Below are 27808 nucleotides of genomic sequence, written 5' to 3'. Positions count from 1 at the left end.
CTTTTTAATTTAGAGACCGAGAGCATGAGCAGGAAGGGGCAGAGAAAGAAGGAGTTGAATTGTAAACAGGCTCCACACTCAGTGCAGAATCTGATGCTGGGCTCAACCTCACCAATCCTGAGATCATGACCTGAGCTGAAATCAAGAGCTGGAGGCTTAACCAAATGAGTCACCGAGGTGCCCCCAAATTATATACTTTAAATATGTAAGGATTAATGTATGTCAATTGTATATCAATAAAGCTATTAAATAAAAAGCTTGTGGTAGATCTGCATAATACTAAGTTGGAAAGATAATTATAAAGATGAGTCAAGTTGCAGAATACTACTCGTTTTTCCAAAAAAAATAAATGTGTGCATATTATTAAGAGGGACATGCATGAGGCACCTGAGTGGCTCAGTCAGTTAAGTGTCCGCCTTCAATTCAGGTCATGATCCCAGGGTCCTGGGATCAGGCCCCACATCGGGCTCCCTGCTCTCTCCCTCTGCCTGTCATTCCCTCTGCTTGTGAGCTCTATCTCTCTATCAAAAATAAAATAATTCTTTAAAAAAAGAGGGACATGCAATGAAACATTAGGGCACTATGCACTAATTGTTAACACAGAAAAAACATTAAGTGATTAAAAAATATGTTATAGAAGCACATTTATTGATATGGAAAGATGCCCAAAATATACAGTCAGGGGGGAGAAAGTTACAAACAATTTACAGTATGATCTTGTTTTAGTTTCATAACTACTGAAAAATCTCAAAGCATATAACCTAGTATTTTCACATATTCTCTTCAGTTTACACCAGCAGTTGTAATTTCTACCATGAGTTATCTGATGAAGGCTGAATAAAGGGAAAACAGTAATTCCTCTTACATTAAACAGCCTACAGCAACTCCTGCCTTCTTTACATGTTAAGAGCACATTCAGCAATTTATCGTATTATGTATGGATACATGTGAGTGCTGTTATCTTTTTGTGTGTATATGCTTTATTTCTGCAACTAGATTACAAATTTCAATGACATTTTCTTTTTCTTTTCTTTTTTTTTGCCATTAGAAATAGATCCAAGCAAATAATAATGAACAAGTTTACCCTACTTAAGATGAACTGGTTCACTATGTTAAGTAAAATGTTAAAAAGTTGCCCATCTACACAAGACTAAAATCAACAGATGTTTTCAGCTTACAATGCAATATTCATTTGATATCTCAAAAATGGTCTAGCTCAAACCTAGAGACTGTCGCATGTAATGTCACATTAAAGATGTGATTTTATGATGTACACACTGTAACATTCAAAACATTATGTAAGGCTCTTTAGGAATACACAGCCTATTAGATTGTTCAAAGTGTTCATTTTTATTTCTGGCTCATTTTACATTCTTTCAATAATTACTTTAACTTCACGGAAAATGGCCATCAGTGTATTGTAACTTAAGTGATCGACAACTACAATGGAACCCTTTCTGATATGCTCCTTTATGTTAATAAATATGGCCACAGCACTAACGAGATTGGCTTTTGCCTCTTTCTGGTTAAAGATGAGTTTTAATGCTGCTAAGGCCTTTGTATTGATCATATCTCTGGCTGCAGCTGGATTTTCAGACATATTCAAAAGTACTTTTAAAACAAGATTTCTGGTTTTACGATTTCCCAAGGAAAGCAAATGGAAAAGCTCTGCAAAGCAACTGGCAACAATGTGGTGATGGTTAGAATCAGCCGTCAGTTGTCCTAGTATCTTTAATCCAGATTGCTGTCCGGGTGAGTTCAAGGGAAAAGACATGGTTTCCTTACACATATGCTTGACGTGTAATTGAATCTTGCGTTGTCTCTCATCCCCAGAAGGAGGATTCAGAGTAATTACGGCCCTCTTTCTTATTTCAGAGGAAGGAAAACTGAGCAAGCTTTCAATAAGTGTCACTACACCCACCTCATTAATAAACTCTTGGGCAAAGGGATGAACATTAATGATCCCCATTGCAATTTGAGCTATTTTATGAATAAGAGGATCAGTAGTTGACTTAAGTAAGGCAACAAGTTTTTCAAATTCCTCAGAATCCATGTAGCATTCCATTTTACAAGGGCAAGCAAAAGGCTTAATCCCATTCACTTCCCTGATCCTGATTTGGCGTCTAATCTCCTCTATAGTCTGGATGCAAGGGCCAGAACCAAATGGGTACTCAGGGACAGGCTGTGAGCATGAAGTAGTGCTCCTAGAAGGGCATGTTGCTTCCACAGGCAAAGAGGGGGTATTTTCCTCAGCTGAGGCCAGGACAATATATGAAGGAGGCTTTGTCTCAAATGGGACTTGGGATCTAAAGCCTAACACTGCTGGAGTTACAGCAGGAGCTTTGGGCCAGATAGTTACCTCAGACCAGTCCTTGGGCCTATTTTTTTCATTAATTTCATCCACAGGCTGGGGCCTAACTATCCTGCTCACAGGTCTAGGATTAGGATCAAAACTGGTTTCATCTCCATCCCAAAACCAGTTCCCAATAACATTTTCTTCCTCCTCCTCCTCAGTCCCTGGCCTAGATTTATAGCTGGCCCCAGCCACAGGTTCTAACTTTTCAGCACAGGTTGGGGGACCTATACCAGCTTTACCTTCATCCTTAGCACTAGAACGATTACTAGTCTCTTCTCCATTCCAAAACCAGGAACCAACATTGGCCTCTTCCCCAGCCCAAAACCAGGTATCAATACCAGCCTTATCTTTACATGTGGACCTGGACTCAGCATTAACCTCAGCCACAAAAGACATCCCAGATACTGTAGTGGCCTCATCTTCAGCTTTGGGACTGAAATTTGCCAGGGCTCTTTCCTTTATCTCAGTAACAATCCTATTCTTAGACCTTGCCTTCGTTGTCGTTGCTGCATCAACTTGAGACCCTGCTTCGGCTGTTGCTTTGTCCTGGGTCTTGACTACAGGTCTGACTATGCCAGTAGACTCCCTCTTCGCTTCAGCTTGTACACCAGCCCTTTTCTGAGTTTTGGCTTTGTTTCTACTCTCATTCTTAGCCCCAGTCATGGTTGAAGACCAGTTATATAGATAGCCCTATAAAATCTTGGCCTTGGTTCTCAATGTGTCCCAGGTCAATGCCTCAACACTCTTTCACTGGGTCAGACATAAATTTTGTATCAAGAGTTACACATTAGCTCAACAGTCACACAGTCCGCTTCCAAAACACATAGCCTCTGTCAGTGATGCAGAGACAAGCAGAGGAATTCAGCCTGAGTGAAGATGATGGTTTCTGAGTACAGACCTGTTGAAGGTGATGATCTGCCACTCCAAAGTCACTATAGCCACCACTGCAGATGGACCTGAGGTGGAAGAAGAAAATGAGCTTTAAGTCTCTTCCAACTGTGTTTCTCCATGCAGACAGCCACACAAGACATGAAAATAGAGATGGATTATATGACAGAAGTAGCATAGTAGAAAACTCTGTTACCTTATTTTATCCCTTCCACACTCCCACTAATGCCCAACAATGTACTGCCCAAGCACTAACTCCTTTCTCTATATCACATAGGAGCAGATGGTGGAAAAGCTTGCTGAAAGTGAGAAGGGCTAAGAAACATCCAGCTCCTTTGGTATACACCACTATACTCTACAGGTCTACCAAGGTAGGCCTCACACCAACCTATATTCATCTAATGCAATTTGTTCCCCCTTCATTACTTCTAGGAATTAAGTCCTATGGCCAATACACAGGCAGATCTACAGACAAAAATACAGGAGCGCTGGAATTTTGAGTATTTGGTAGACAGACATGTGTTCTTAATTCTAAACCCAATATATGCCTTTTCAAATCTAGAACTTTGGTTATAAAATGTTTCTGGCCTCCTTTGTCCTCATGGCTTCCCACCCCATTTCCTGATCATCTATCAATTACCCTCTAGGCACAATCCTGGCTTAATTTATCCCCATTTCCTATACAAATGTGAGGATAGAAGTGTCTGGAGAGTTGGAAGACAATGGTTCCAAGATATGATCTGGTCTCACCTACTTGCCAGTAGCCCATTTCCATCCCCAATAAATAGGGCTGCTCATGCTCACACTCACCTTGGACCCAAATGAATGGTTTTCGTCCTCTTGCTTAATTCAAAGTGAACAACTACCTACAGTTTTCTACAGGAACCTATAAAGAAACAAACTTGGGAATAAATAAGAAGCAAAAGAGAGAAAACAGGAAATTAAGCTAGCAAGAGTTATAACATACACTTTACATATATATTCAAAGTGAACAACTACCTACAGTTTTCTACAGGAACCTATAAAGAAACAAACTTGGGAATAAATAAGAAGCAAAAGAGAGAAAACAGGAAATTAAGCTAGCAAGAGTTATAACATACACTTTACATATATATATATGTGTATATATATATGTGTATATATATATATATATATACACATATATATATATATACACATATATATATACACATATATATGTGTATATATATATATATATATATATATAACATATACTTTTGTTTATTTGAGGCCATGTTAAATGTCTCCCACCTGTCTGCTCCTACCAAATGTTTCTGCATCCATTCCCCCAAGACTTGCAGCTTTTCTAATTATACTTCTCCCAGTTTTTAATTCTGTCATTTTCCCAGAAGAAACCACACCTCTTTCCCAGGACAAATTATAAGATGGAAGAGTGGACAGTGGAATGTAGGCAACTGTATTTAGAAGGCACTCAGTAAAAATATTAATGACCATTATTTCAATACCATCTTTGCATGCCCCTACCCTTTCCCCATGCATACAAAGACCCTACCTCATTGCCACCTACGCCAGCCAGCCTACACAGTAGGGGTCCTCAGGAACTTCTACCCTTCCCACCAAAGAACAGTCCTTAGCTGGAGAAGAGTCCCGTCCTACAAAAAGGAGGATGAACACTCACCAAAACATCAAGAGAATATATTGACAATGCCAGGAAAATATCAGTTTACAGACAGATACCCAGAGTTCAGGTCCTAACACCACCTTTGAAGAATCAGGAACTAAGTTTAAACTTCATGGGGTCTAAAATGACCCTTCAGAAAATATTCCCCTCTATTTTGACCCACCATTCCCACACCCGCAACATATTAAAGGGGGCTACGATGTTGAGAAAAAGGATCCTGAAGGAGAAAGGTGTATTAATACTACACTATTTCTTTACACGGACCCTTCCTGTAAAAGGTGATCTACTCCTCACCCTATCATTTCCTTGCGTTTACTTAGGTGCAAGATATAAATATGGAAGGCAATATTATGAAGTGGATAAACACTTCATTTTGATGTCTTCATAACCTACCCACTCAACCGCTCTATTGCTAAATGCGTCAGACCTACCACACAGAAAGCCTTTGGCATCAACCAGGCGCCTGTGGGAAGGGACAGCACCCAGGGCACTGGACCCAACAGGCCCTTTTCCAGAATCAGGGCTCGCGCCAGCTGGGCACATACCTCCGACACACCGCCCCCCCCCGCCCCCGCCTCGGCGGCCTCCCTGGGTGACCCCCACCCAAGCTCCCGCTCCGCCATTTCTTCCGCAGCAGCCTTCCCCCGCCCCCGCCCCCCACACAGCTCCCTGCCAGCACAGACGCCGTCGACCGCGAGTCGCAGGCGCCTGGAAAGCTGGCCGCGGAGTGGCGGGCGCAGTTCGCCTCCAGAGGATCCGAGGGAGTCTCTCCGGCCAGCCCCGGAGCCCCGGGCCCGGCCCGCGCCAGTCGCCGCCTCTCCTCGCCAGGGGTCCCGCGGCGTTGCGCACCTCTCTCAGGGACCAGCTACGACAGGGTCGTCTCCTCCTTGCCAGGCTGTCAGGGTCTGGGGTCCCGGCAGCCTGGAAGCCGGGCGACAGTGGGGGGTCCCCCGCCTCCCCCCACGACACCCCCACTTGCCCTCACAGGCTCAAGGTGCAAGTCGTCGGCCTCCCCCTCCTCTCGGAGCTCTTCACTCGGATTCCCACCGCCTTGCGTGCTGCCAGAATCGCGAAGAGGTGTCCCGCCCCCCGCGCTGCTGCACCAAACTGGGTAGGGGCTGCGCAGGATGCGGCACGAAACGCTCGCAGCGAGGGTGTCGGGAAGGGGGGCGGAGGGATACGGCGCGATTGGGCTCTACGCCCCCTCCCCCCCCCGCCCACCCTAGTTCCGACCCAGAGGGGGCGGGGCCAGGAGGAGCCCGAGACTAAGGGGCGGGCTCACGGCAGCCCGCCCGCCTCTGCAGACCTCCGCGGGCGACCAGCCCCTCGTTGCTGGCACTGCAATCTATGGGACCTGGGGACGGTTGGCGGTGGGGGCTGGGATCCAGAGGTCGGGGGCGGCGGGGAGGGAAGGTGTGCGGCGGGAAGCGGCGGATGGATATCAACCGTCCCTCTCGGTGTGTGAGAACCCCCAGGCTGCTCAGTGTCTGTCCACCTCCCTCTCCCCACTTCCGTCCACCATCCTAATTGGAGGCGGGTGGGCCAGGGGCTGTCAGGACAGCAGGCTGAGAGGAGAGAGGCGACCTAAAGCCCGACTGCCCCGGAGGTTCTGGGGTGGATGGCCCTCTCCCTTTCTTCCTTCATTGCTTCGCGGGGCCACGGAAGGGAGGAGGGTGGGGAGGACCCCCACGGAGGCCTCACCACTGCGCCTTTTCTAAAGGAAGGCAGACCTGCGCCTGGACCCTGAGAAAACCAACCCCTGCTCTGCGCCCTTCTTTTTGCCACGCTGCTGTTTCCCTGCTCATTTAAACTGGCAGCATGCTTTGCCATTTTGCAGTCCCCACATTTGCCCAAGAAGGAGGGCCTTTTTTCCTTGTCAGGACCCGCACTGGGTCCTAGGATCTTTCCTGTCTGTTGCCCCCATGGCCAGGGGTCGGGCGGCTCCTAGCTCCTCTTCAACTGTCCTATTAAGTCTTCTCTCGCAGTCACATCCAAGCTCTCATGATCTTTGGTCTTGTGGAGATGTGGCAGGATCAGAACCAGCTGAGATCTCAGCCACTGCCATATACACTTGTCTAGTTTACCCATCAAAGCTATTAACATATTAAGCATACTTATTTTAAATTTCCTATCTGATAATCCGAAAATCTGCGTTATATTTGTGAGTCTAGTTCTGATGCTTGCTTTGTATCCTCAAACCGTGCTTTTTCTTGCCTTTTAGCATGCCTTTTAATTTTGTGTTGAAACCTGGATATAATGCATTGATAGGACCTAAAATAAGCAGACCTTTAGTAAGAAGTTTTAAGTTAAGCAAGTTAGCAGTTGGGCTGTGGGTGATGTTCGATGTAGCTGTAAGTGCTATGGCCTTCAAATTCCTCTAGTGTCCTTGTTTTTATCTCCCCTCAAAACTCTGGGCTTCCCTAATTACTCCTTGCAGAGTCTACTTCTTGCAGCTCTTTTAGCTCTACTCTACTGTTAGGACACTGGAGGCTTGTTATCAATGTGATAATGTGTGGAGGAGAGGAAGTGTTCTATAATCTTATGATTAAATTCCAGTGCTTTGTGGGCCTGTGTCCCTAGGCTATGACCTTCACAAGTGTTTCTTAGCTTCTCTCTCTCCTTTTTGTGAGAATGGAAGGCTAGAGTGGGCTGGATGAGGAGGAATACCTTTTCCTCAGCTGGTATAAGGCTCGGGAAAAGGCTTTTTCACTGGAGAGTAGGCCTTTATCACAGAGATGATTCTTGATGTATTCACAAGAGTGTATTTTCCCCTTCCAGAGCCATGAGGGGATCTTTCTGGGATGTTCACTTGTGAGAACCTGCTGGACTTCCTAGAAGTAAAGCCCGCTAAACCTCTAAGTCTTCAGGTCCCCACGGGGTTTCCCACTCTCAAACTATTCCATATTCAGTCTCTAGCGATTTGTCAAAATTACCATTTAAATATTCTCACATGTTTATGTTTCTAGCAGTTTCTGCTCTATGTAAGGAGAGATAGGTTGTGCCTCTCCAGATTCATCTTTTCTCCAGAATTTGGGGTGATTATTTGTCCTGTAATCTCAGTTCTTTAATGGGTCTAAAATGAGTCATTGATTCTCAGTCTGTTCAGCTTTTTTTTCCTGTTTAGAAGTACAGGAGCAGGGGCACCTGGGTGGCTCAGTGGGTTAAAGCCTCTGCCTTCGGCTCAGGTCATGGTCCCAGGGTCCTGGGATCAAGTCCCACATCGGGCTCTCTGTTCAGTGGGCAGCCTGCTTCCCTTCCTCTCTCTCTCTGCCTGCCTCTCTGCCTATTTGTGATCTCTGTCAAATCAATAAATAAAATCTTTCAAAAAAAGAAGTACAGATGCAATGACTTTCAAGCTCTTTTCATGTCCTAAACCAACCTGGAAGTATGGTGTATGTATTTCAATGGAGTAGCTAAAGACGAGTGAACATAGCTTTTATCCTCTTCCTTTTAACTATGTATTCGATCTGGGAATAAAGTTGCCTTTGAAAACTGAGCTGTTCCAAAAATATTGGCTCTTTTCCCTCCCAGGTATAGAATATTTATATGGCTCCCTGAACCTGGCATCTCAGTCCCTAAGTTCATAACCTGGAGTGCAGATTAGAATTTAGACTTCCAGAACCAAAGTTCTTGGTGGTGAGGTCTGAGTAACTGTGACTTAACCCTGGGAGGGAAAAAAAGCCACCTCTGTCACTACCACTACCACCAAGAGGCAGTGCTCTATACTACTAAGTGCTTGCTTAGACTAGAATAGCCAGTTCCTGAGTCTTGGAAGCACCTTTTAAAGTGCTTTGGAATTGAACCAGGAAGAAATTGACAATATGAATAGACCTATATCTAGTAATGAGATTGAAGCAGTGATCAAAAACCTCCCCAAAAACAAGAGCCCAGGATCTGACGGATTCCCTGGGGGAATTCTACCAAACTTTCAAAGAAGAAATAACACCAATTCTCCTGAAGCTGTTTCAAAAAATTGAAGCAGAAGGAAAACTTCCAGACTCTTTTTATGAAGCCAGCATTACCCTGGTCCCCAAACCAGGCAAAGACCCTACCAAAAAGGAGAATTTCAGACCAATATCACTGATGAATATGGATGCTAAGATTCTCAACAAAATCCTAGCAAACAGGATCCAAGCGCACATTAAAAAGATTATCCACCATGACCAGGTGGGATTCATCCCTGGGTTACAAGGATGGTTCAGTATTCACAAATCAATCAATGTGACAGAACAAATCAATAAGAGAAGAGAGAAGAACCACATGGTCCTCTCAATTCATGCAGAAAAAGCATTTGACAAAATCCAGCATCCGTTCCTGATTAAAACGCTTCAAAGTAGAGGGATAGAGGGAACATTCCTGAACTTCATAAAATCTATCTATGAAAGACCCACAGCAAATATCATCCTCAATGGGGAAAAGCTTGCAGCCTTCCCATTGAGATCAGAAACATGACAAGGATGCCCACTCTCACCACTTTTGTTCAACATAGTATTAGAAGTCCTAGCAACAGCAATCAGACAACAAAGAGAAATAAAAGGTATCCAAATTGGCAATGAAGAAGTCAAACTCTCTCTCTTTGCTGATGACATGATTCTTTATATGGAAAACCCAAAAGACCCCACCCCCAAACTACTAAAACTCATACAGCAATTCGGTAACGCGGCAGGATACAAAGTCAATGTACAGAAATCAGATGCTTTCTTATACACTAAAAAATACAGAAAGGGAAATTAGAGAATCAATTCCATTTACTATAGCACCAAGAACCATAAGATACCTGGGAATAAACCTAACCAAAGAGGTAAAGGATCTGTACTTGAGGAACTACAGAACACTCATGAAAGAAATTGAAGAGGACACAAAAAGATGGAAGACTGTTCCATGCTCTTGGATCAGAAGAATAAACACTGTTAAAATGTCTATACCGCGTAGAGCAATCTACACTTTGAATGCCATTCCGATCAAAATTCCCCTGGTGTTTTTCAAAGAGCTGGAGCAAATAATGCTAAAATTTTTATGGAATCAGAAGAGACCCTGAATTGCTAAGGAAATGTTGAAAAACAAAAACAAAACTGGCGGCATCACGTTACCTGGTTTCAAGCTTTACTACAAAGCTGTGATCACCAAGACAGCATGGTACTGGCATAAAAACAGACACATAGACCAGTGGAACAGAGTGGCGAGCCCAGATATGGACCCTCAACTCTATTGTCAAATAATCTTCGACCAAACAGGAAAAAATATACAGTGGAAAAAAGACAGTCTCTTCAATAAATGGTACTGGGAAAACTGGACAGCTATATGTAGAAGAACGAAACTCAACCATTCTCTTACATCGTACACAAAGATAAACTCGAAATGGATAAAAGACCTCAACGTGGGCACCTGGGTGGCTCAGTGGATTAAGCCGCTGCCTTCAGCTCAGGTCATGATCTCAGGGTCCTGGGATCGAGCCCCGCATCGGGCTCTCTGCTCTGCAGGGAGCCTGCTTCCTCCTCTCTCTCTGCCTGCCTCTCTGCCTACTTGTGATCTCTCTCTCTGTCAAATAAATAAATAAAATCTTAAAAAAAAAAAAAGACCTCAACGTGAGACAGGAATCCATCAAAATCCTAGAGGAGAATATGGGCAGTAACCTCTTTGATATCAGCCACAGCAACTTCTTTCAAGATATGTCTCCAAAGGCAAAGGAAACAAAAGCAAAAATGAACTTTTGGGACGTCATCAAGATCAAAAGCTTCTGCACAACAAAGGAAACAGTCAACAAAGCAAAAAGGCAACCCACAGAATGGGAGAAGATATTTTCAAACGACAGTACAGACAAAAGGTTGATATCCAGGATCTATAAAGAACTCCTCAAACTCAACACACACAAAACAGATAATCATATCAAAAAGTGGGCAGAAGATATGAACAGACACTTCTCCAATGAAGACATACAAATGGCTATCAGACACATGAAAAAAATGCTCATCATCACTAGCTATCAGGGAGATTCAAATTAAAACCACATTGAGATATCACCTTACACCAGTTAGAATGGCCAAAATTAGCAAGACAGGAAACAACGTGTGTTGGAGAGGATGTGGAGAAAGGGGAACCCTCTTACACTGTTGGTGGGAATGCAAGTTGGTGCAGCCACTTTGGAGAACAGTGTGGAGATTCCTGAAGAAATTAAGAATAGAGCTTCCCTATGACCCTGCAATTGCACTGCTGGGTATTTACCCCAAGGATACAGATGTAGTGAAAAGAAGGGCCATCTGTACCCCAATGTTTATTGCAGCAATGGCTATGGTTGCCAAACTGTGAAAAGAATAAAGATGCCCTTCAACAGACGAATGGATAAGGAAGATGTGGTCCATATACTCGATGGAGTATTATGCCTCCATCAGAAAGGATGAATACCCAACTTTTGTAGCAACATGGACTGGACTGGAAGAGATTATGCTGAGTGAAATAAGTCAGCAGAGAGAGTTAATTATCATATGGTCTCACTTATTTGTGGAGCATAACAAATAACATGGAGGATGTGGGGAGATGGAGAGAAGGGAGTTGAGGGAAATTGGAAGGGGAGGTGAACCATGAGAGACTATGGACTCTGAAAAACAACCTGAGTGTTTTGAAGGGGCGGGGGGTGGGAGGTCGGGGAACCAGGTGGTGGGTAATAGGGAGGGCACGTATTGCATGGAGCACTGGGTGTGGTGCGAAAACAATGAATACTGTTATGCTGAAAAGAAATTTTTAAAAAAGTGAAAAAAAAATAAAGTGCTTTGGAACTTGGCCAGATTTGGGGCGAGGCAGTCCAAAACTTGAATAGAGACTGCCATTTACTATTTGTAAATAGTACTTTGTAAAAGGTACTTAATGTTTTTATGAGGCTGTTTATAACTACTTCTCAGGATTCTGGTACACACTAAATTAGGAAGTATCTGATATTCTGAAATATATGTATGTATCAGGTCTTTCTAGTTCCTTTTAAAATTGTGATCCAGTCATATTATGAGGTGGGCTAGGACAAGTAGGAAAGAATAGATGAAAACTCCATGGTTGCTTTTAGTGGTCATAATCGATAAGATACTGCCACTGTGCTCTTTGTCACTGTAACCTCAGTACTTTGTGTACTGCATTGGTTACCATAGCCCCTTTATAAAACAGTGTCATTTTTGCATAAGTACACCTCCCTCCTCCTTGTAGTCATGTAGCACAGGGAGGCTGATCCCAGTTCCAGGGGTGAGTTGGCTTACTCTAGGGGTAATCTATCCCCTTGTTACCTTCTGGTCCAGGAAGGGAGTGGCATTACTCAATGAGGCATTAGGAGACCGCAGGACTTCTGAAGAAAGTGCCCTCACTCATAAGAAAAGGCCATCAGGAAAGCTTGTCACCTTTTCTTCCTCAGGAAGTTGCTTGACATCTGCAACTGTTGAGCTCTCAAGCCCCTACCTTTGGGACAGAAGTTGATAATGTGAATGAAAGAGATGGAAAAAAGTGGAGTCCTTAGCTGAATCAAACAACCGTCATGACTGCTCTGCCTCAGGACTTCCAATCTGTGGATATTAATTTCCTTATTAGGTTTGTTTTAGTTGAGATCCTTGCAATATGAGAATAGAACAATCCTAAATGCCATGTATGCTCAGGCACAAAACAACCTTTTCAGTGGGCAATAGTTCCTGACTTTTGTCTGTCAGTGAGCACCTACCTCTTAAAACCAGCATCAGAAACTCATGTTTGCACATGAAAAGAAAATTGTAAATTCTGAACACCTTGCCTAATGATTGCTAGAGGTCTGACAACTGTGACTGGCTTCCGTTCAATACTGAAAGGAAAGCCTTAGGTGGAAAACCCAAGCCTTTACTTATCTAAGGGGCTCAGAAGCACATTAAGTGCTTGTGCTCAGTTTCAGTTCAGAGAATCACTGTGTGAAAATGCACTCTGTGAAATATCCATACTGTAGATATTAGACATTATCTGCTTTCAATTCAAGGGGCTATACTGAGGTCAAGAAAGATAAAGTGATAGTATCAATAGTCAGAAAAATTTGGTTAACTTTCCCCAGGTGCACTGCACTAAGCAACACAGGTATAAGAAGAGGTGAATATTTGGGATTTATCAAGAGCTGAAATTTTGCCAGGACAGTGAGGCCAGGCACTAGGGGATTAAGTAGGAGTGTAGTAGAAATTATGGACTGTGATGGGCCACTAAATGAAGAAGGAAGGAAAAGCTGGAGTAGGCTTATACACAGAAAAGAAGGAGCTAAGGACAAGAGGTCTAACAACACTCAGGTTTAAGTTTCTTTATAATGAATAAAGTACTTTGTTACAGGCTATAAGAAACAAAATCTGATGATTAAGATAGTGATGATGACGTTGGCAGCTTTTAGTGAATATTAGCACTAGAAGGATATAGATGTAGCATAATGGTAACACATATCAACTCTAGATTCCAACTACTAAGGTTCGAATCGCAGCACCTCTGCTAATCAGTTCAGTGAGCTTGGGCAAGTTCCTTAACCAGTCTGTGCCTCAGCTTCCTCATTTGTAGAATAGAGGCAACAACAGCACCTACTCCCTAAGTTTGTTTTGAAGATTAAATAAGTTAATACATTTAGAACCCTTAGAAGAGTATCTGGCTCATGTAAAGCACCCAATAAATCTTAATACTAACAATAGTTACTACTGTAAGTAGTAAAAGGCTCAAGGATTGTGGTCAGGCAGACAGAGTTTGATTCATACTTCGAGTGTCCAAATTTCTTTTTCTATCTACCCGTCCTTCTATACTAGTTCTATGTTACTCATAAAAAAAGACTCCAGGACATGGTATAAAGAAACAAATGCTAAAATAGGGCCAAACAAAAGACTGTGTAAGTACAAAGTTTGGAGGAATTACTTCCCACCAATGTACAAAGAGTAAGGGTGAAGGTATCAGAAAAACTTCAAACCCTAGTATTTGAGACTGAGCCTAAAAGGATGATTATGTTTCCCATAGGCACAGAAAGGGTTGCAAGAGCACTGAAGATTGATGGAACCGTGTGGGGAAAGGCACAGAAGTAGTAAAGCACAAAGTGTAGTTGGGTTGGGCAAAAGCAGATAGCCCAATATGGCTTAAGTGCAGGCAAAGTGGAGAAGGGCCTGGACTAGGGTGAGGCATCTGACAGTGAGTGCCTCTTTAAAATGTGTCCTTATCTCATTCTAGTCCTGGCTCTGATTTGGGAGAATGTATTGGGAAATGGAGATAGAAAGGTAGAATTGTATGGAAGGAGGAAGGGCCTTGAAACTCTCCCTAGAGAACCTGGTAATATTTTATAGCTTCCATTGAAGGTTATCTTTTAAAACAGGGCAGAGTAGAGGGCCAGTGAGTGATAATAGTCCAGCCATATTGTTAAAAGATACCTTTCTTTCATTCATGACTGGACTGATGACAAGTCTACTCTAATTTTATCCCCAGGCAGCAACATTTTAAGTTCAGTAACATCTGAATGGGCCCTGATATGTATTACTTTAAACATCCCATAATATTTATCTAGAAAAGGTACAGAAACAAAAGGGCCATATGAGTGATGAGGTTTCTATTTCAACCACACCCTAAGAAAAAACTGAGGGATGATCCTGGCCCTTACAAGTCATACCCAAGGAGTGTTCAGAACAGAGATAATCACCCTCATACTTGGGGGGACACACACACACACACACACACCCCCCTACCACACTTACCCTGCCCTTTGGCTGAGATTGAAAAAATCCACAGGTGTTAATTGGCTACTTATCTGCTTCAGGTTGTACGTGGGACTTAGCGATATCTACCCAGACCACAATGTGAAGTTCCTCAAATATAAATGCAGTACTCCCAACAGGAATTCTAGGTAGAGGGAGCTCTAATGAGAAAAAAAAAATATATGTATATATATATATATATATATATATATATATATATATATAAAAGAGAACTTTAAAAATGATTTAAATTGCAGGTGCTTGCCACAAAAACACATGCTACTTTTTTCACTCATAATATACTGGTGGCCTCTGTCTCCCTCATTTTAACTTGGTTATATATGATACACTGGATTAGAGAACTATACTAATCTAGGGATGGCTGCTAAAAATAGGGACACATGACACCATTGTTCTGACATCAGTTTTTTGGCACCAACCACCTGGATTTAGCATCAGATTCCAAGGGTGCAATCCCCAATCCCCCAAAATACTGCCCCATTTCAGATCAGATGCCAGTTACAAGTCATGGGGGTCACTCATACTTCTGAGTGACCAGTTATAAATTCAGGGTTTCCCATGACCTCTTCAGGTTTGATAATTTACCAGAACAACTCACAGAACTCACTAAAAGTTCTATATTTAGAATTCTAGTTTTATTATAAAGGATACACACAGAATAAGGTCTGCAATGGTCTTATAGACACAAACCCTCTTCCCATGGATTCATGCCACATCAACATCCCTGGATATCAATGTTTTTACCAATCAGAAAACCCCACGGAGTCCTGAGTTTTCACTGGGGTTTTGTTTATAGACATTATCTATTAAATCATTGGCCACATGATTGAACCCAAAATCCAGCCCACCCCCTCGCCGAGAATTCCAGCTCACCTAAAGTTCCAAATCTAGTCGCATGGTTGGTCCTACTGGTGACCAGCCCACATCCTGAACCTATCTAGGGGTCTACCAAAAGTCACTTTATTAGCACAACAAATACACTCCTATCACTCAAGAAATTTGTAGGTTTTTTGAAGGTCTGTGCCACTAATCAGGAACAAAGGTTAAATATATTCTTTCTTAGGGGCACCTGAGTGGCTCAGTCAGTTAAGCATCTGCCTTTAGCTCAGGTTATGATCCAAGGGTCCTGGGATCAAACCCCACATTGAGCTCCCTGCTCGGGGCAGGGGGGGTCTGCTTCTGTCTCTACACTCTGCCTCTCCTCTCTGCTCGTGTTCTCACTTGCTCTCTCTCAAATAAATAAAAAAATCCTTTATTTGTATATAAATATATTTTATATTATATATAATAGGTGTAAATATATATTTATGTAGAAATATATTTATATATCTACACATACATTTTTGCATATATAAATATATATATTTATATATATAAATGGGCATGGTGAATTTACATATTTATAAATTTATATATAAAATATTTATATTTGTATTTAATTAATATAATACATTATAAAATAGTTATAAATATAGATTTATAAATTTATATATAAATATATTTAAATGTGTGTGTGTGTGTGTGTGTGTGTGGAGAGAGAGAGAGAGAGAGGAGAAAGACTATAATCTGAACATTGGACCCAATACTTATATTACCAGAATTCTGTAAAGTGGGGGATAAGAAGATAGTAACAAAGCAGGCAAGAAATAAGAGAAGAGGAGGTAGTCCTAGGCCTCAATCTCTGTAATTTTACCCCATGTGCTCACTGCTCAGTCCTAGCTTTTAAATGTAAACAGGAGGGCCTCAAGTATTATTATGGTATGGTTTCAACTCTATACTGAGTATAAAAATAAGGATATGAAAGGGCTTGGGAAAACTCATTACTTCCTGGCAATACCTTCCTAAACTGCACTGGTATCCAATGATGCATGGCGGGGGGGCATTCAGTTAGAAAGATGTCAAGGATATATCAAGGGCTGAAACCCAGGATGAGACCAAAGGAACAAGCCCTAAGAAATGAGCAGAGAACAAATCACAAGGAAAAGAACCAAGTGTCTACAGAGAGAAACATGTGAGACCATCCATAAAATGATTTCTGTTAGTGGTTCCCAGAAAGAACCTCCTCTGAGGCCCAGAATAGGGGTGGGGGTGGGGGGAGGGAACCTCAGATCCAGTATCAACTTTTGTGCTCCTACAGGGGAAGGAGCTGCTGCCTGGGGCTAAGATCTAAGGATCCTTTTGGGAGCTGAAGAACTTGATGGTATTCCATTGAGAAATTCCATGTAAAGGGCCTGAAGCTTCTAGGTTCCCTTCTCCTGAGTCTGTTCCCCCTCTTCCCTAGAGCTTTTCAGACTGGGGTTCATTGTACTCTTTGATCTTTTGGAAGCTATAACTTCGGAGTATAAGGCAGATGTAACCTGTCTCCTTTTCCCCCACCATCTCCCAATTTTGATCTGGTCTTAGCCATCCCCAATATCTGGAAGACATATAGACAGTAGAGAGTGAGTGCCAACTAGGTGAGAGGAAGGAAATTGACAGCATAATTCCTATTGTCGAGAAAATTTTTTCCTCTACCTTTTAAGATTCTTCCAGCTGGAGTAGGAATTAAGTTGACACGACAGATTAACAGGAGAAATTAAAATCTAACTTCATATATATAGGGAACCCACACAGACATGAGATTCCCAAGACAGTCAGCCAAAATGAGTCAATCTGTCATACCTAAATAAGAAAAAGGTTAGGGATTTGGGACTTCAAAGGGAAGGAAAGCAATTCAAAAGGAAAGAATGAATGTTTGGTAAACAAATGTTAGTGGGACCATTAGGAAACATGGGACATAGAAAGGAATTATAACAGATACTTTTGCTAAATTCCTCCCTGTAAACCACCCCTAGATCATATCATACTATAGTTACCTATGGTAGTAGCTCTCTTCCTGGAGCGGGTTCACAGCCTAAATTATTTTTAGGCAGTTAGGGAGGTCAAAGTTTCCTCCGGAGTCTTTTGGGCCTTAACTATTTTCAGCTCCAAATAATCCACATACCAAAATGAAACATTTTGGGGCAGCCTGCCCTGGGCACCTGCACTATTCTCACAACCGCTTTCCAGATACAGCGCCTCAGGAGTTCAGGAACTGTCACTTCCATTTTCTCTCTCTAGGCTCCCCTGAAGCCTAGTCCCTCCGTGTCCACCTCCCACCCCCACAAATAGAAACAGTGTCACACAGAGCTGGGCAGGGAGGCTGGGAGTGGGGCAGGGATGTTCAAAAGGAAGGAGAGAGCAGAGAGGAGGGTCAGGGGCACTCCCTGCGGTACAGGGAGTGGGTACACCAAGTCTCAGTCACCACCTCCCACAGATCCCATTTCCCGGCCGGCCTCGCACCCACTTCCTCCAACAGCAACCGCTGCTTCCCTCCACGTCTGCCTCCCTCAGGATCACTTCCTGCCTCTTGAGATCTCAGGAAAAAGAGTGACCCCGGCTAAGACGCTGGCAATAGGCCGAGGCGCTCTGCGCTCTAGCAACAAATGCTGTAATTCTGATGGCCCAAGAAATTCTTTTCCAGGTTACCTCAGCATGCAGAGACACCCACCCGCCCACCACAACACATTACCACTCCTCCCACGGCAGTGTCTCATTCGTCAAGTGTATGTCCCTCCTGCCCCTTTTCCGTGCTGCACACCTCTGTGTTTGCCCAGGACAGAGCCTGGTCACGTGAGCCACCACCAACATCACGTGACCGTGCACTCAGCTTGCCTGCTGCACCCTGCAGCATGGATGGCAGAATCTTCTGCCCCTGAAGTGGAGATGCTTGCTAGAAGAATCTGAAGCTTCCGTCCCTGGTGAAGATAGAGAGCTGAAGGAAGGCTGGATTTGGAGCCAGAGCTTCCAGCCCTAGCGCTAGACCTGGGCCCTGCTCTGTTAGGAGCACAGGGCTGGTGAGGAATATTCGATGAGGAGTTTGGAGATGAACTGATTTTTATTATTCTGTATGATACTCGGGCAACATATTAACACACACACACACAACAATCGACCTTGAAAAATACTGATAAGCAAAACAAGCATTCAAACTCCAATGTCCACTACCAGAACGATCCCTGTTAATGCTTGTGGATTCTGAAGGCAAGCAAAACTGCCACTTTGCCCTACTTCCATAAACCTTGAATATCAGAATTGGATGGAAAAAAAAACATGTTGCAGAGTCAGAAGAAATTATACAAAACTTGGCTAAGGACAGCATGGGTTACTAGATATTATTCCAGTGTAGTGGTGGGCTTCACTTTCTATTGAGGAAGTCTTCAACACTGAGAAGATGATTTTAACTTGTAGATATTCTGTCTAACAGATATGGAAATGATTTATGTTCAGTGGACAGATAACATCAATGGTTACAATGGGTTGTTCTTAAAATAGCAGCTAGTTTTGTATATAACCCAGAAATTTCATACTAACATTTATTAATTTTCTGGGTGAAATTTAATACACATATATTTTGTTTATATTATTACATTGTGTATGTATGCACATCTCCTTCAACCATTCTTCATATTCTTAGTTCCTGTTGAAAAAATCTTTCATGTAATTTCTAAATTACAAATTATAATTTTACTTTTAAAAATGAGCATCCTCAGACAAAACAGAAATACCATTTTCACCATGTCTAAAAATAATAAAATATGTTCCCCTTAAGTCTGGATTCTCCCTCCAAACCAATTCCATTCCTTACTTCTGCAACTCTTCCGTCTGAAGGTATGGTGAAATCTATTTACTTACTATAGTGGAAAATACACAAAACCTAAAATCATTTTAATGATTTGAAAATGTACAAATCAGTGGCATTAAGCATATTCATAATGCTGTGCAATCATCACTATTTCTGGAATGTTATTGTCACTCTAAGGGAAACACTCCTTTTCAACTTTTCTAAATGTTTTTATCTCTAAACATTTAACATTTATAGCTCAATCTTTTATGGAATTGTATCCTTTCCAATATGTTCACTTATAACTTGAGGCACTAGATATAAACATATTTTTTTAAAAACTTAGTAATTTTTGTATATCCCAAATGCTTCTCTGAAAAAATTTTCAATATGCTGTAATTTAGACGATAGTGTGTATGAAATTTCTTAGGCATATTGAAATTACATAAAAATTGTGTCTATTTGCACACAAGATTTTAAAATGGAATCTGATTTTCCATAATCACTCTTCTGTTTCACTAGACATAAAATCACCAGTGTTGGGCGCCTGGGTGGCTCAGTTGGTTGAGCGACTGCTTTCAGCTCAGGTCATGATCCCGGACTTCCAGGATCAAGTCCCGCATCGGGCTCCCAGCTCTTTGGGGAGTCTGCTTCTCCCTCTGACCTTCTCCTCTCTCATGCTCTCACTCATTCTCTCTCAAATACATAAATAAAAAATCTTAAAAAAAAAATCATCAGTGTCATTACATGCCAATAGATTTTTTTAAATATTTTATTTATTTATTTGATAGACAGAGATTACAAGTAGTCAGAAAGGCAGGCAGGGAGAGAGGAGGAAGCAGGCTCCCCGCTGAGCAGAGAGCCTGATGCAGGGCTTAATCCCAGGACCCTGAGACCATGACCTGAGGCGAAGGCAGAGGCTTTAACCCACTTAGCCATCCAGGTGCCCCCCAATAGATTATTTTTAAATGCTGCATGGTATTTCCTTACTACTTTCTTTGGACAAGGATCATCACAAAGGAAATCTTACTCCTGACTCCTTTTGTGTGCCGTTCTACTCTTTCACTCTTTAGGTGGCACTAGAGCAACAACACTATTAGTAGAAAAATGTGCAGATTTCGCTGACTTAGCTTTTCAAGCTTGCCTCATTCCAGCTGCATCCCTCACTAAATTTTACCTCATTCAGGCAAACAGGGTACAACCATGCTGCTGAGACAGCAGCACTTTTCTAATCAATTTTCTTCACACCACCATAGCTCACTTTGAAGAATGACTTAATGGTCTGTCTTATCCTATACTTTTAGTGACCAGTTTAAGTCTGTCCGTCTTTGTTGAAACATTTCTTAAATACCACAGCCTGCAGAAATCTCTCCTTAAACTCCAGATATGGGATTTTTCAATAAAGGTGTTTGTCATACTAATTATCTCTATTTGTAAATGTGCACAATGTATCTGTACCTGGTTTCAAATTGAAGGGCCACTTTTGCCAATTTCCACATAGACCTTTATTGAAAACACAGACTTAAATAGAGAACCACATGTTTAAACAACAAATAGCAGGGTAGCGTACACAGGTGACTTAGTTCATCAGAAGCTCAATACTGAAAATAATGCAATCTGGACAGCAAGACAAGTATCAACAAATATGTTTTCAGCTCTAATTTTCATTTGGCATCCAGAAAATGATCCAGCTCAAATCAAGAATTGGACAAAGTTAACATCAGCATTAAAATATAAGTTACAACATAAAACCAGACTCTGAAAACCAAAGCACTACTCAGGGCTCTTTGGGAACATAAGGCTGATCAAAGGCAGGTGGTTATTCATATTAACTTTGTTGTCCCACCTCAGGATCATTTTGATTGTCTATTTGGACTTGTAGTTCCTTAGCGAGCTTCTCAAATTCATGGAATGCAGAAATAAGCGGCTCAAGATTGAAATCATCATCAATTAAGGACATAGTTCCATTTTTTATAATATTACTGATATTCTGAAACATCTTAATAACAATTTGAATATTATCATTTGTCTCTTCTATGTTAAAGAGACCCACAAATACTGACAGAGCTTTGGCACTGAATAGTTTTTTTGCCACAGTAGCATTTTCAGACAAATTCAGTAGCATTTTCAGAACGTGGAACTTTGTTCTTGCACTGCCTGTGGTTAATAAGGAAAGAAATCCAGACATATAATTGGCAACCAGTGTGTGGTAGTCAGTAGTTATTGTGAGATGTCTAAGCATCCTTAATCCAAGCAGCTGCTCAGGGGAACCCACACTATGAGCAAGGGTTTCCTCACACACTTGACATATGAATGTCTCAATCATGTTGAGATTTGGATAAGGTGGAGCCATGTGAATCATATTTTCCAAAAAACTTGTCCTAACTCGGGAGGAAGGATAATTGAGCAGGGTTTCAATAAGTGAGACAACACCTGAATCCCGAATGAAATCTCGGGTAAATTGAGAAGCACTTCTCATACCCATTGCGATTTTAGATATCTCATGAATAAAAGGATCTCGGATTTTGTCCATTAATAGGAGGAGTTCTTCAAACTCTTCAGTACCAATTTTAAGCTCACACTGTATGCAGCTGCAGGACCAACTCTCAGGCTCTGCACTCTCCCTGGCCTTAAGATGCTCCCGAATTTCCCTGACTGACCTGTAAGATGGATCATACTGAAATGTGAATTCAGGTTCAACCTGTTCAGACTGAAGCAAAGATTCCTGGTCTTCTCCTTCTGGGGTAAATTCTGCATTCTTGGGCTTTTCCTCAAACATTTCAGAGAATACAGATGCTGCTTCTTCAGGAATTCTAAAGGAGCTTGGGGATGGGAAGCCAACCCCATGACAAAAGCCAGGTTTGAATTCAACAGTGACCTCTTCCCAGGTTTGGGGCCTGGATGATACCTTAAGTTCCTCAACTGAATTTCTGAATCTGGAATTAGCCTTGTACACAGGACTGGGATTTAGGTCAAAGCAGGCTTCATCTCTATCCCAGAACCAGGACCCAAATATGGCCTCTTCTTCAGACTCTGGTCTGGGCTCTTCTCTGGCCACAGCCCCCAAACTAGACTTTTCCTCAGTCCAGAACAAGGATCCACCAATGGCCCCCTCCTCGGCCCCTGGTGTGGATTCACAGATGGCAGAAGCCCCAGCCTCCATACCCTCCTCCTTCTCTGCCCAGAACCAGGACCCAATAATGACTTCCTCTTCAAACCTGGGCTCTTGTTTGACCCTACCACTGTTATTAACATCTTTCTGGGCCCTGGGCTTCAAGATAGCATTAGGCTCTTCCTTGTCTCTGGTTCTGAATCTATTATTGGCCTCTTCTCCAGGCAAAAACCAGGACTCTTTATAGTACTCATCTTCAGACTCAGACTCAAAAAAGTCCTCTCTCTTTGTCCTGAGCTTGGACCTCATATTTGCCTCATCCTTAACTCTGGGCCTAAACAAGTTATTGGCGTTTTCTCCAGCCCACAAGCAAAATGGATTGCCAGACTCCTCTTCAGACCCAGACCAAGAATCAATATAGGGATCTTGCTTGGATCTGGGCCTGGACCTGGGGTTAGGCTGATGTTTAGCCCTGTGTCTGGACCTGGTATTGGCCTCTTCCCTGGGCCATGATCTGATACTGGCCTCTTCTCCAGCCCAGAAAGAAGACATTGTAGAGGTCTCATCTGCTGACCAGAATCCAGACTCATTAGAGGCCTCCTCTCTGGCCCGGGGTCTGGGATAGCACCAAGACCCCATATTAGCTTCCTCCTCTGATCCAAACCAGGGCTGGATTCCTGTCTGAACCTGGGAGCCAGGAAATGTCTCAGTGTCCACACTGACCAGCTCCCTATCCACAGGCAGGGCCATAGGTTTAGCAACTGACCCAGATTCAGTACTGACCGATGGCCAGGCTACAGCATTAGTCTGGGTCAAACCTTCTGTTTGAGACATTGCCTCAGCCCCAAACTCAGTCTGGGCCCAAGCTTGGGCTTCATCCTTGGGCCTTGCCCCAGGGACTGCCTTGGCCTCAGTCTTAGGACGTGCTCCCCCTACTGCTCTCGCTTCAGCTTTGGGCCTTGCCCGAGCATTTGCCTGGGACTCAGTTTTGGGCCTTGCCCCAGCATTTGCCTGGGACTCAGTTTTGGGCCTTGCCCCAGCATTTGCCTGGGACTCAGTTTTGGGCCTTGCCCCAGCATTTGCCTGGGACTCAGTTTTGGGCCTTGCCCCAGCCATAGCATGGGATTCAGTTTTGGGCCTTGCCCCAGGCACAGCCTTTGTCTCAGTTTTGGGTCTTGCCCCAGGCACAGCCTTTGCCTCAGTTTTGGGCCTTGCCCCAGGCACAGCCTTTGTCTCAGTTTTGGGCCTTGCCCCAGGCACAGCCTTTGTCTCAGTTTTGGGCCTTGCCCCAGGCATTACCTGTGCCTGGGTCCTAACCTTGGGTCTGACCACCAACGGTACTTCATTCTCTCTTTCAGCCCCACCCCCAACCTCTTCTCCAGCCTTCTTTTCAGGCTTTGCTTGGGCAGGAGGTTCAATCTCAGCCCCAGTCATGGTATGAGTTACAGAGGAGGCCCAGTCAAGTAACACCAACCCGGTCTCAGCCTCTACCTAAAATCTATCTTCACACTGTGATCTTTCAGTGATTCAAGTGGTATAGTTGGAAACAAATGTTAGAGTCAATCACCAGTCCAGTAATCAATTTCCTTCCGAAGCCTAGCCTCAGTCAGTGTCACAAAGTGCAGAAGAGGCACAACCAAGCTGGGAAACGATGGATGTTCCTGGGTGGATGCAGACCCGTTGAGGGTGGTGATCAGCAGCAATTCCAGCTCCACCAGAGCTGCCACTGGAGGTGGATCTATGGAAAGAGAATAATATGGTGCTTTAAGTCTCTTCCAACTGTATCACTCCATGCAGAGATTCACAGAGCCTGAACCTTGAATACTTAGTGGGACAACTGAACTATTAGAAAGTCCTTCTGTCACCCTCATTTTACCTCACAAATTACCCCCCAGAGTTGCCATGTTACTTTGCCTGCTACAAAACAGGTGTGAGGTTAGTGGGAAAGTAGGAAGGCTGAAGAACGCCTAGACTAGACCCTAATCGTTCCTGGACCAGTGTTGATCTCCACTTCCCCACCAAAATTTGTACCCACTCTCATACCAACCTGCACGGTGCAACTTCTCCCTCCTTGCTTTGTTTCAGTGTTATTAAGCCCTATAGCAGAGAGCAGGCTGTCCTATGAAGTAAACATACAGGAGAAAATGAAGTCTGATGCTTGGTTGACAGAAAGACACACTGAACCCCAATATAAAAATGTCTCTTTAAAGATCTAATTTGTCTAATATTTCCTGTCTCATGGTCCCTGCTTCCAGGTCTTCTCCTCTCAATCCAATCCACACCAACCCCAATGTTCCTAATATCTCCTGCAGGAAATGGACAAGGGATGCTGTGGCAGTGTGCAATTCTGGCAGAGTAGGACAGATGGATCAAACATACCCAAGTGGATCAAAGATACCTGCTATGATCTTACTCTGCAACTATCCCCAGAATTTTTGTCCTTCATACAAACCTCCAGAGATTTGAGCCAGTCTCTTCCTCCTTCCCTTCCCTGCAGAAGTGAGCAGCTTTAAAGCAGGCCTATGGGCAAACAGATAAAAAAGCATGAGGGTCAGGAGACCATGGTAGCACCTGGGCACTGGGTGGACCCTCAAACACCAAGGATGGCATCCACATATTATCTGTTTTTCAAACATTTAGAGTCCTCTTGGTAGAATATTGTCATTTTACATAAGGTCTATTTCAGAGTTCCAGGCATCTACATCTTCTCTTGACGTCACACTCTTCACATTGCTCCTTTCTCCAATTCTAAGGATTCACCACTAGGTGCACCACATCCCACTGACTTGCGCAGCATAAATTGGGGGAAGGGTTCCCGCATATTCTAGAAAACAGGTTGTGCAGTGGCACCTGTAATTATGACTTGCGTCTCACCCTCACCTCCTAGCCCATCTTTTCCTGCCTGGAATTTTGGGCGGAGGTGAGGGAGGAAGGAAAGGGAAGTGCTTAGAAAGCTAATACAAAGGGGGAAGTTTAGAAGGTACTCCTGGTTGCCTGACCTGTTGTGGTCACAGTCACCGCACCCCGTTTGGGTCTCCACTCATGGCTGCTGCCCAACCCCGCCCCCCCAGCCCCACACACCTCCAGAAATTCAGGCTATTGTCCTGCTCCTCCTTTTTCTCAAGCCTTTCCTGTATGAATGCACCCTATGGGATGAAATCGCCAGAGCTCACACGCAGAGAGAAGATTTTGGCATCAAAAAGGCGCCTGCGGGAAGGGACAGCACCCAGGGGGCAGGGCCCACAGGCCCTTTTCCAGAATCAGGGCCCCAAACAGTCTGCTTGGGCCACCTGCTCCCGCCAGCTGGGCACAGAGCTCCGACGCACCCCCCGCCCACCTCGGCGGCCTCCCTGGGTGCCCCCCACCCAAGCTCCCGCTCCGCCATTTCTTCCGCAGCAGCCTTCCCCCGCCCCCGCCGCCGCCACAGCTCCCTGCCAGCACAGACGCCGTCGACCGCGAGTCGCAGGCGCCTGGAAAGCTGGCCGCGGAGTGGCGGACGCAGTTCGCCTCCAGAGGATCCGAGGGAGCCTCTCCGGCCAGCCCCGGAGGCCCGGGCCCGGCCCGCGCCAGTCGCCGCCTCTCCTCGCCAGGGGTCCCGCGGCGTTGCGCACCTCTCTCAGGGACCAGCTACGACAGGGTCGTCTCCTCCTTGCCAGGCTGTCAGGGTCTGGGGTCCGGGAAGCCTGGAAGTCGGGCGACAGTGGGGGTCCCCCGCCTCCCCCCACGACACCCCCACTTGCCCTCACAGGCTCAAGGTGCAAGTCGTCGGCCTCCCCCTCCTCTCGGAGCTCTTCACTCGGATTCCCACCGCCTTGCGTGCTGCCAGAATCGCGAAGAGGTGTCCCGCCCCCTGCGCTGCTGCACCAAACTGGGCAGGGGCTGCGCAGGATGCGGCACGAAACGCTCGCAACGAGGGTGTCGGGAAGGGGGGCGGAGGGATACGGCGCGATTGGGCTCGACGCCCCCTCCCCGGCCCACCCTAGTTCCGACCCAGAGGGGGCGGGGCCAGGAGGAGCCCGAGACTAAGGGGCGGGCTCACGGCAGCCCGCCCGCCTCTGCAGACCTCCGCGGGCGACCAGCCCCTCGTTGCTGGCACTGCAATCTATGGGACCTGGGGACGGTTGGCGGTGGGGGCTGGGATCCAGAGGTCGGGGGCGGCGGGGAGGGAAGGTGTGCGGCGGGAAGCGGCGGATGGATATCAACCGTCCCTCTCGGTGTGTGAGAACCCCCAGGCTGCTCAGTGTCTGTCCACCTCCCTCTCCCCACTTCCGTCCACCATCCTAATTGGAGGCGGGTGGGCCAGGGGCTGTCAGGACAGCAGGCTGGGAGGAGAGAGGCGACCTAAAGCCCGACTGCCCCGGAGGTTCTGGGGTGGATGGCCCTCTCCCTTTCTTCCTTCATTGCTTCGCGGGGCCACGGAAGGGAGGAGGGTGGGGAGGACCCCCACGGAGGCCTCACCACTGCGCCTTTTCTAAAGGAAGGCAGACCTGCGCCTGGACCCTGAGAAAACCAACCCCTGCTCTGCGCCCATTCTTTCTGCCACGCTGCTGTTTCCCTGCTCATTTAAACTGGCAGCATGCTTTGCCATTTTGCAATCCCCACAGTTGCCCAAGAAGGAGGGCCTTTTTTCCTTGTCAGGACCCGCACTGGGTCCTAGGATCTTTCCTGTCTGTTGCCCCCATGGCCAGGGGTCGGGCGGCTCCTAGCTCCTCTTCAACTGTCCTATTAAGTCTTCTCTCGCAGTCACATCCAAGCTCTCATGATCTTTGGTCTTGTGGAGTTGTGGCAGGATCAGAACCAGCTTGGATCTCAGCCACCTGCCATACACGCCAGTCTAGTTTCCCCAGCCATTCTTTGGAAGAAGGCCCCTTCATGTACCTACTTCCCCAGGACAGAGCCTGCGGGTTCTTGAATCTTCTGATTCCTTTACCCCTACACCCTTCCTCTCGTCTTGAGCCCTTCCTTTCTGTGCTCCATGGGGCAAACAGAGCAACGCATTTAAGCACGACTGTGGTTGAGCATGAACCTGCTGGGGCCCATTTTAAACCCAATTAAATGGAACTTTCACTATGATAGGAGGAATAAAGGTCCTTCAATGACCCAGAAGCTGGAATAGGCAAGGAAGCAGATTCTGCCCAGGATCCCTTAGAGAAATGAAGCCTAACCATCACCTTCAATTCAGACCAGTGAGGTCCGTTTCGTGTTCCCAACATCCAGGGCTGTAAGCTAATACATTTGTGCGATTTTAAGCCACCAAGAATGTGGTAATATGTTACAGTAAGAGTAGGAACTAAATTTACTCACCATCTTGTCTTGAAATTCCATTTCCCTTGATTTACTTTACTCAACCCCTGGGAAGGCCAATTTGGGGGCTCATCTCTTACTCCTATAACTACCCTCTCCAGCAATCCCCTGTCTCTGT

The 27808-nt window shown here is 44.7% G+C and overlaps 2 protein-coding genes across 11 annotated transcripts; both read right to left on the bottom strand.

Moving 5' to 3' along the window:
- Nucleotides 1-619: 619 nt before the first annotated feature.
- On the bottom strand, nt 620-18264 carry BHLHB9 (basic helix-loop-helix family member b9). 6 transcript variants are annotated; one of them, XM_045994645.1, is made up of 6 exons: nt 18183-18262; nt 14612-14772; nt 12176-12344; nt 4779-4878; nt 4055-4130; nt 620-3312 (listed from the first exon to the last, which is right to left on the bottom strand). In XM_045994645.1, exon 6 carries the CDS (start codon nt 3017-3019, stop codon nt 1367-1369), a length of 1653 nt encoding a protein of 550 aa, XP_045850601.1. In that variant the 5' UTR covers nt 3020-3312; nt 4055-4130; nt 4779-4878; nt 12176-12344; nt 14612-14772; nt 18183-18262; the 3' UTR covers nt 620-1366. The 6 variants fall into 6 exon arrangements, with proteins under 6 accessions (XP_045850601.1, XP_045850603.1, XP_045850602.1 ...); XM_045994647.1 differs by lacking the exon at nt 14612-14772 and having other exon boundaries at nt 18183-18255; XM_045994646.1 differs by lacking the exons at nt 12176-12344; nt 14612-14772 and having other exon boundaries at nt 18183-18264.
- A 2497-nt stretch (nt 18265-20761) lies between these two features.
- GPRASP2 (G protein-coupled receptor associated sorting protein 2) lies at nt 20762-26987 on the bottom strand. 5 transcript variants are annotated; one of them, XM_045994639.1, is made up of 5 exons: nt 26133-26208; nt 25468-25532; nt 24839-24906; nt 24434-24505; nt 20762-24124 (listed from the first exon to the last, which is right to left on the bottom strand). In XM_045994639.1, exon 5 carries the CDS (start codon nt 23818-23820, stop codon nt 21103-21105), a length of 2718 nt encoding a protein of 905 aa, XP_045850595.1. In that variant the 5' UTR covers nt 23821-24124; nt 24434-24505; nt 24839-24906; nt 25468-25532; nt 26133-26208; the 3' UTR covers nt 20762-21102. The 5 variants fall into 5 exon arrangements, with proteins under 5 accessions (XP_045850595.1, XP_045850596.1, XP_045850597.1 ...); XM_045994640.1 differs by lacking the exon at nt 25468-25532 and having other exon boundaries at nt 26133-26987; XM_045994641.1 differs by lacking the exons at nt 25468-25532; nt 26133-26208 and adding an exon at nt 25998-26110.
- Nucleotides 26988-27808: the final 821 nt, after the last annotated feature.

Source organism: Meles meles, chromosome X (assembly GCF_922984935.1).
Source record: "Meles meles chromosome X, mMelMel3.1 paternal haplotype, whole genome shotgun sequence".
Lineage (NCBI taxonomy): Eukaryota > Metazoa > Chordata > Mammalia > Carnivora > Mustelidae > Meles > Meles meles.
This window is presented reverse-complemented; position numbering and strand designations above follow the sequence as displayed.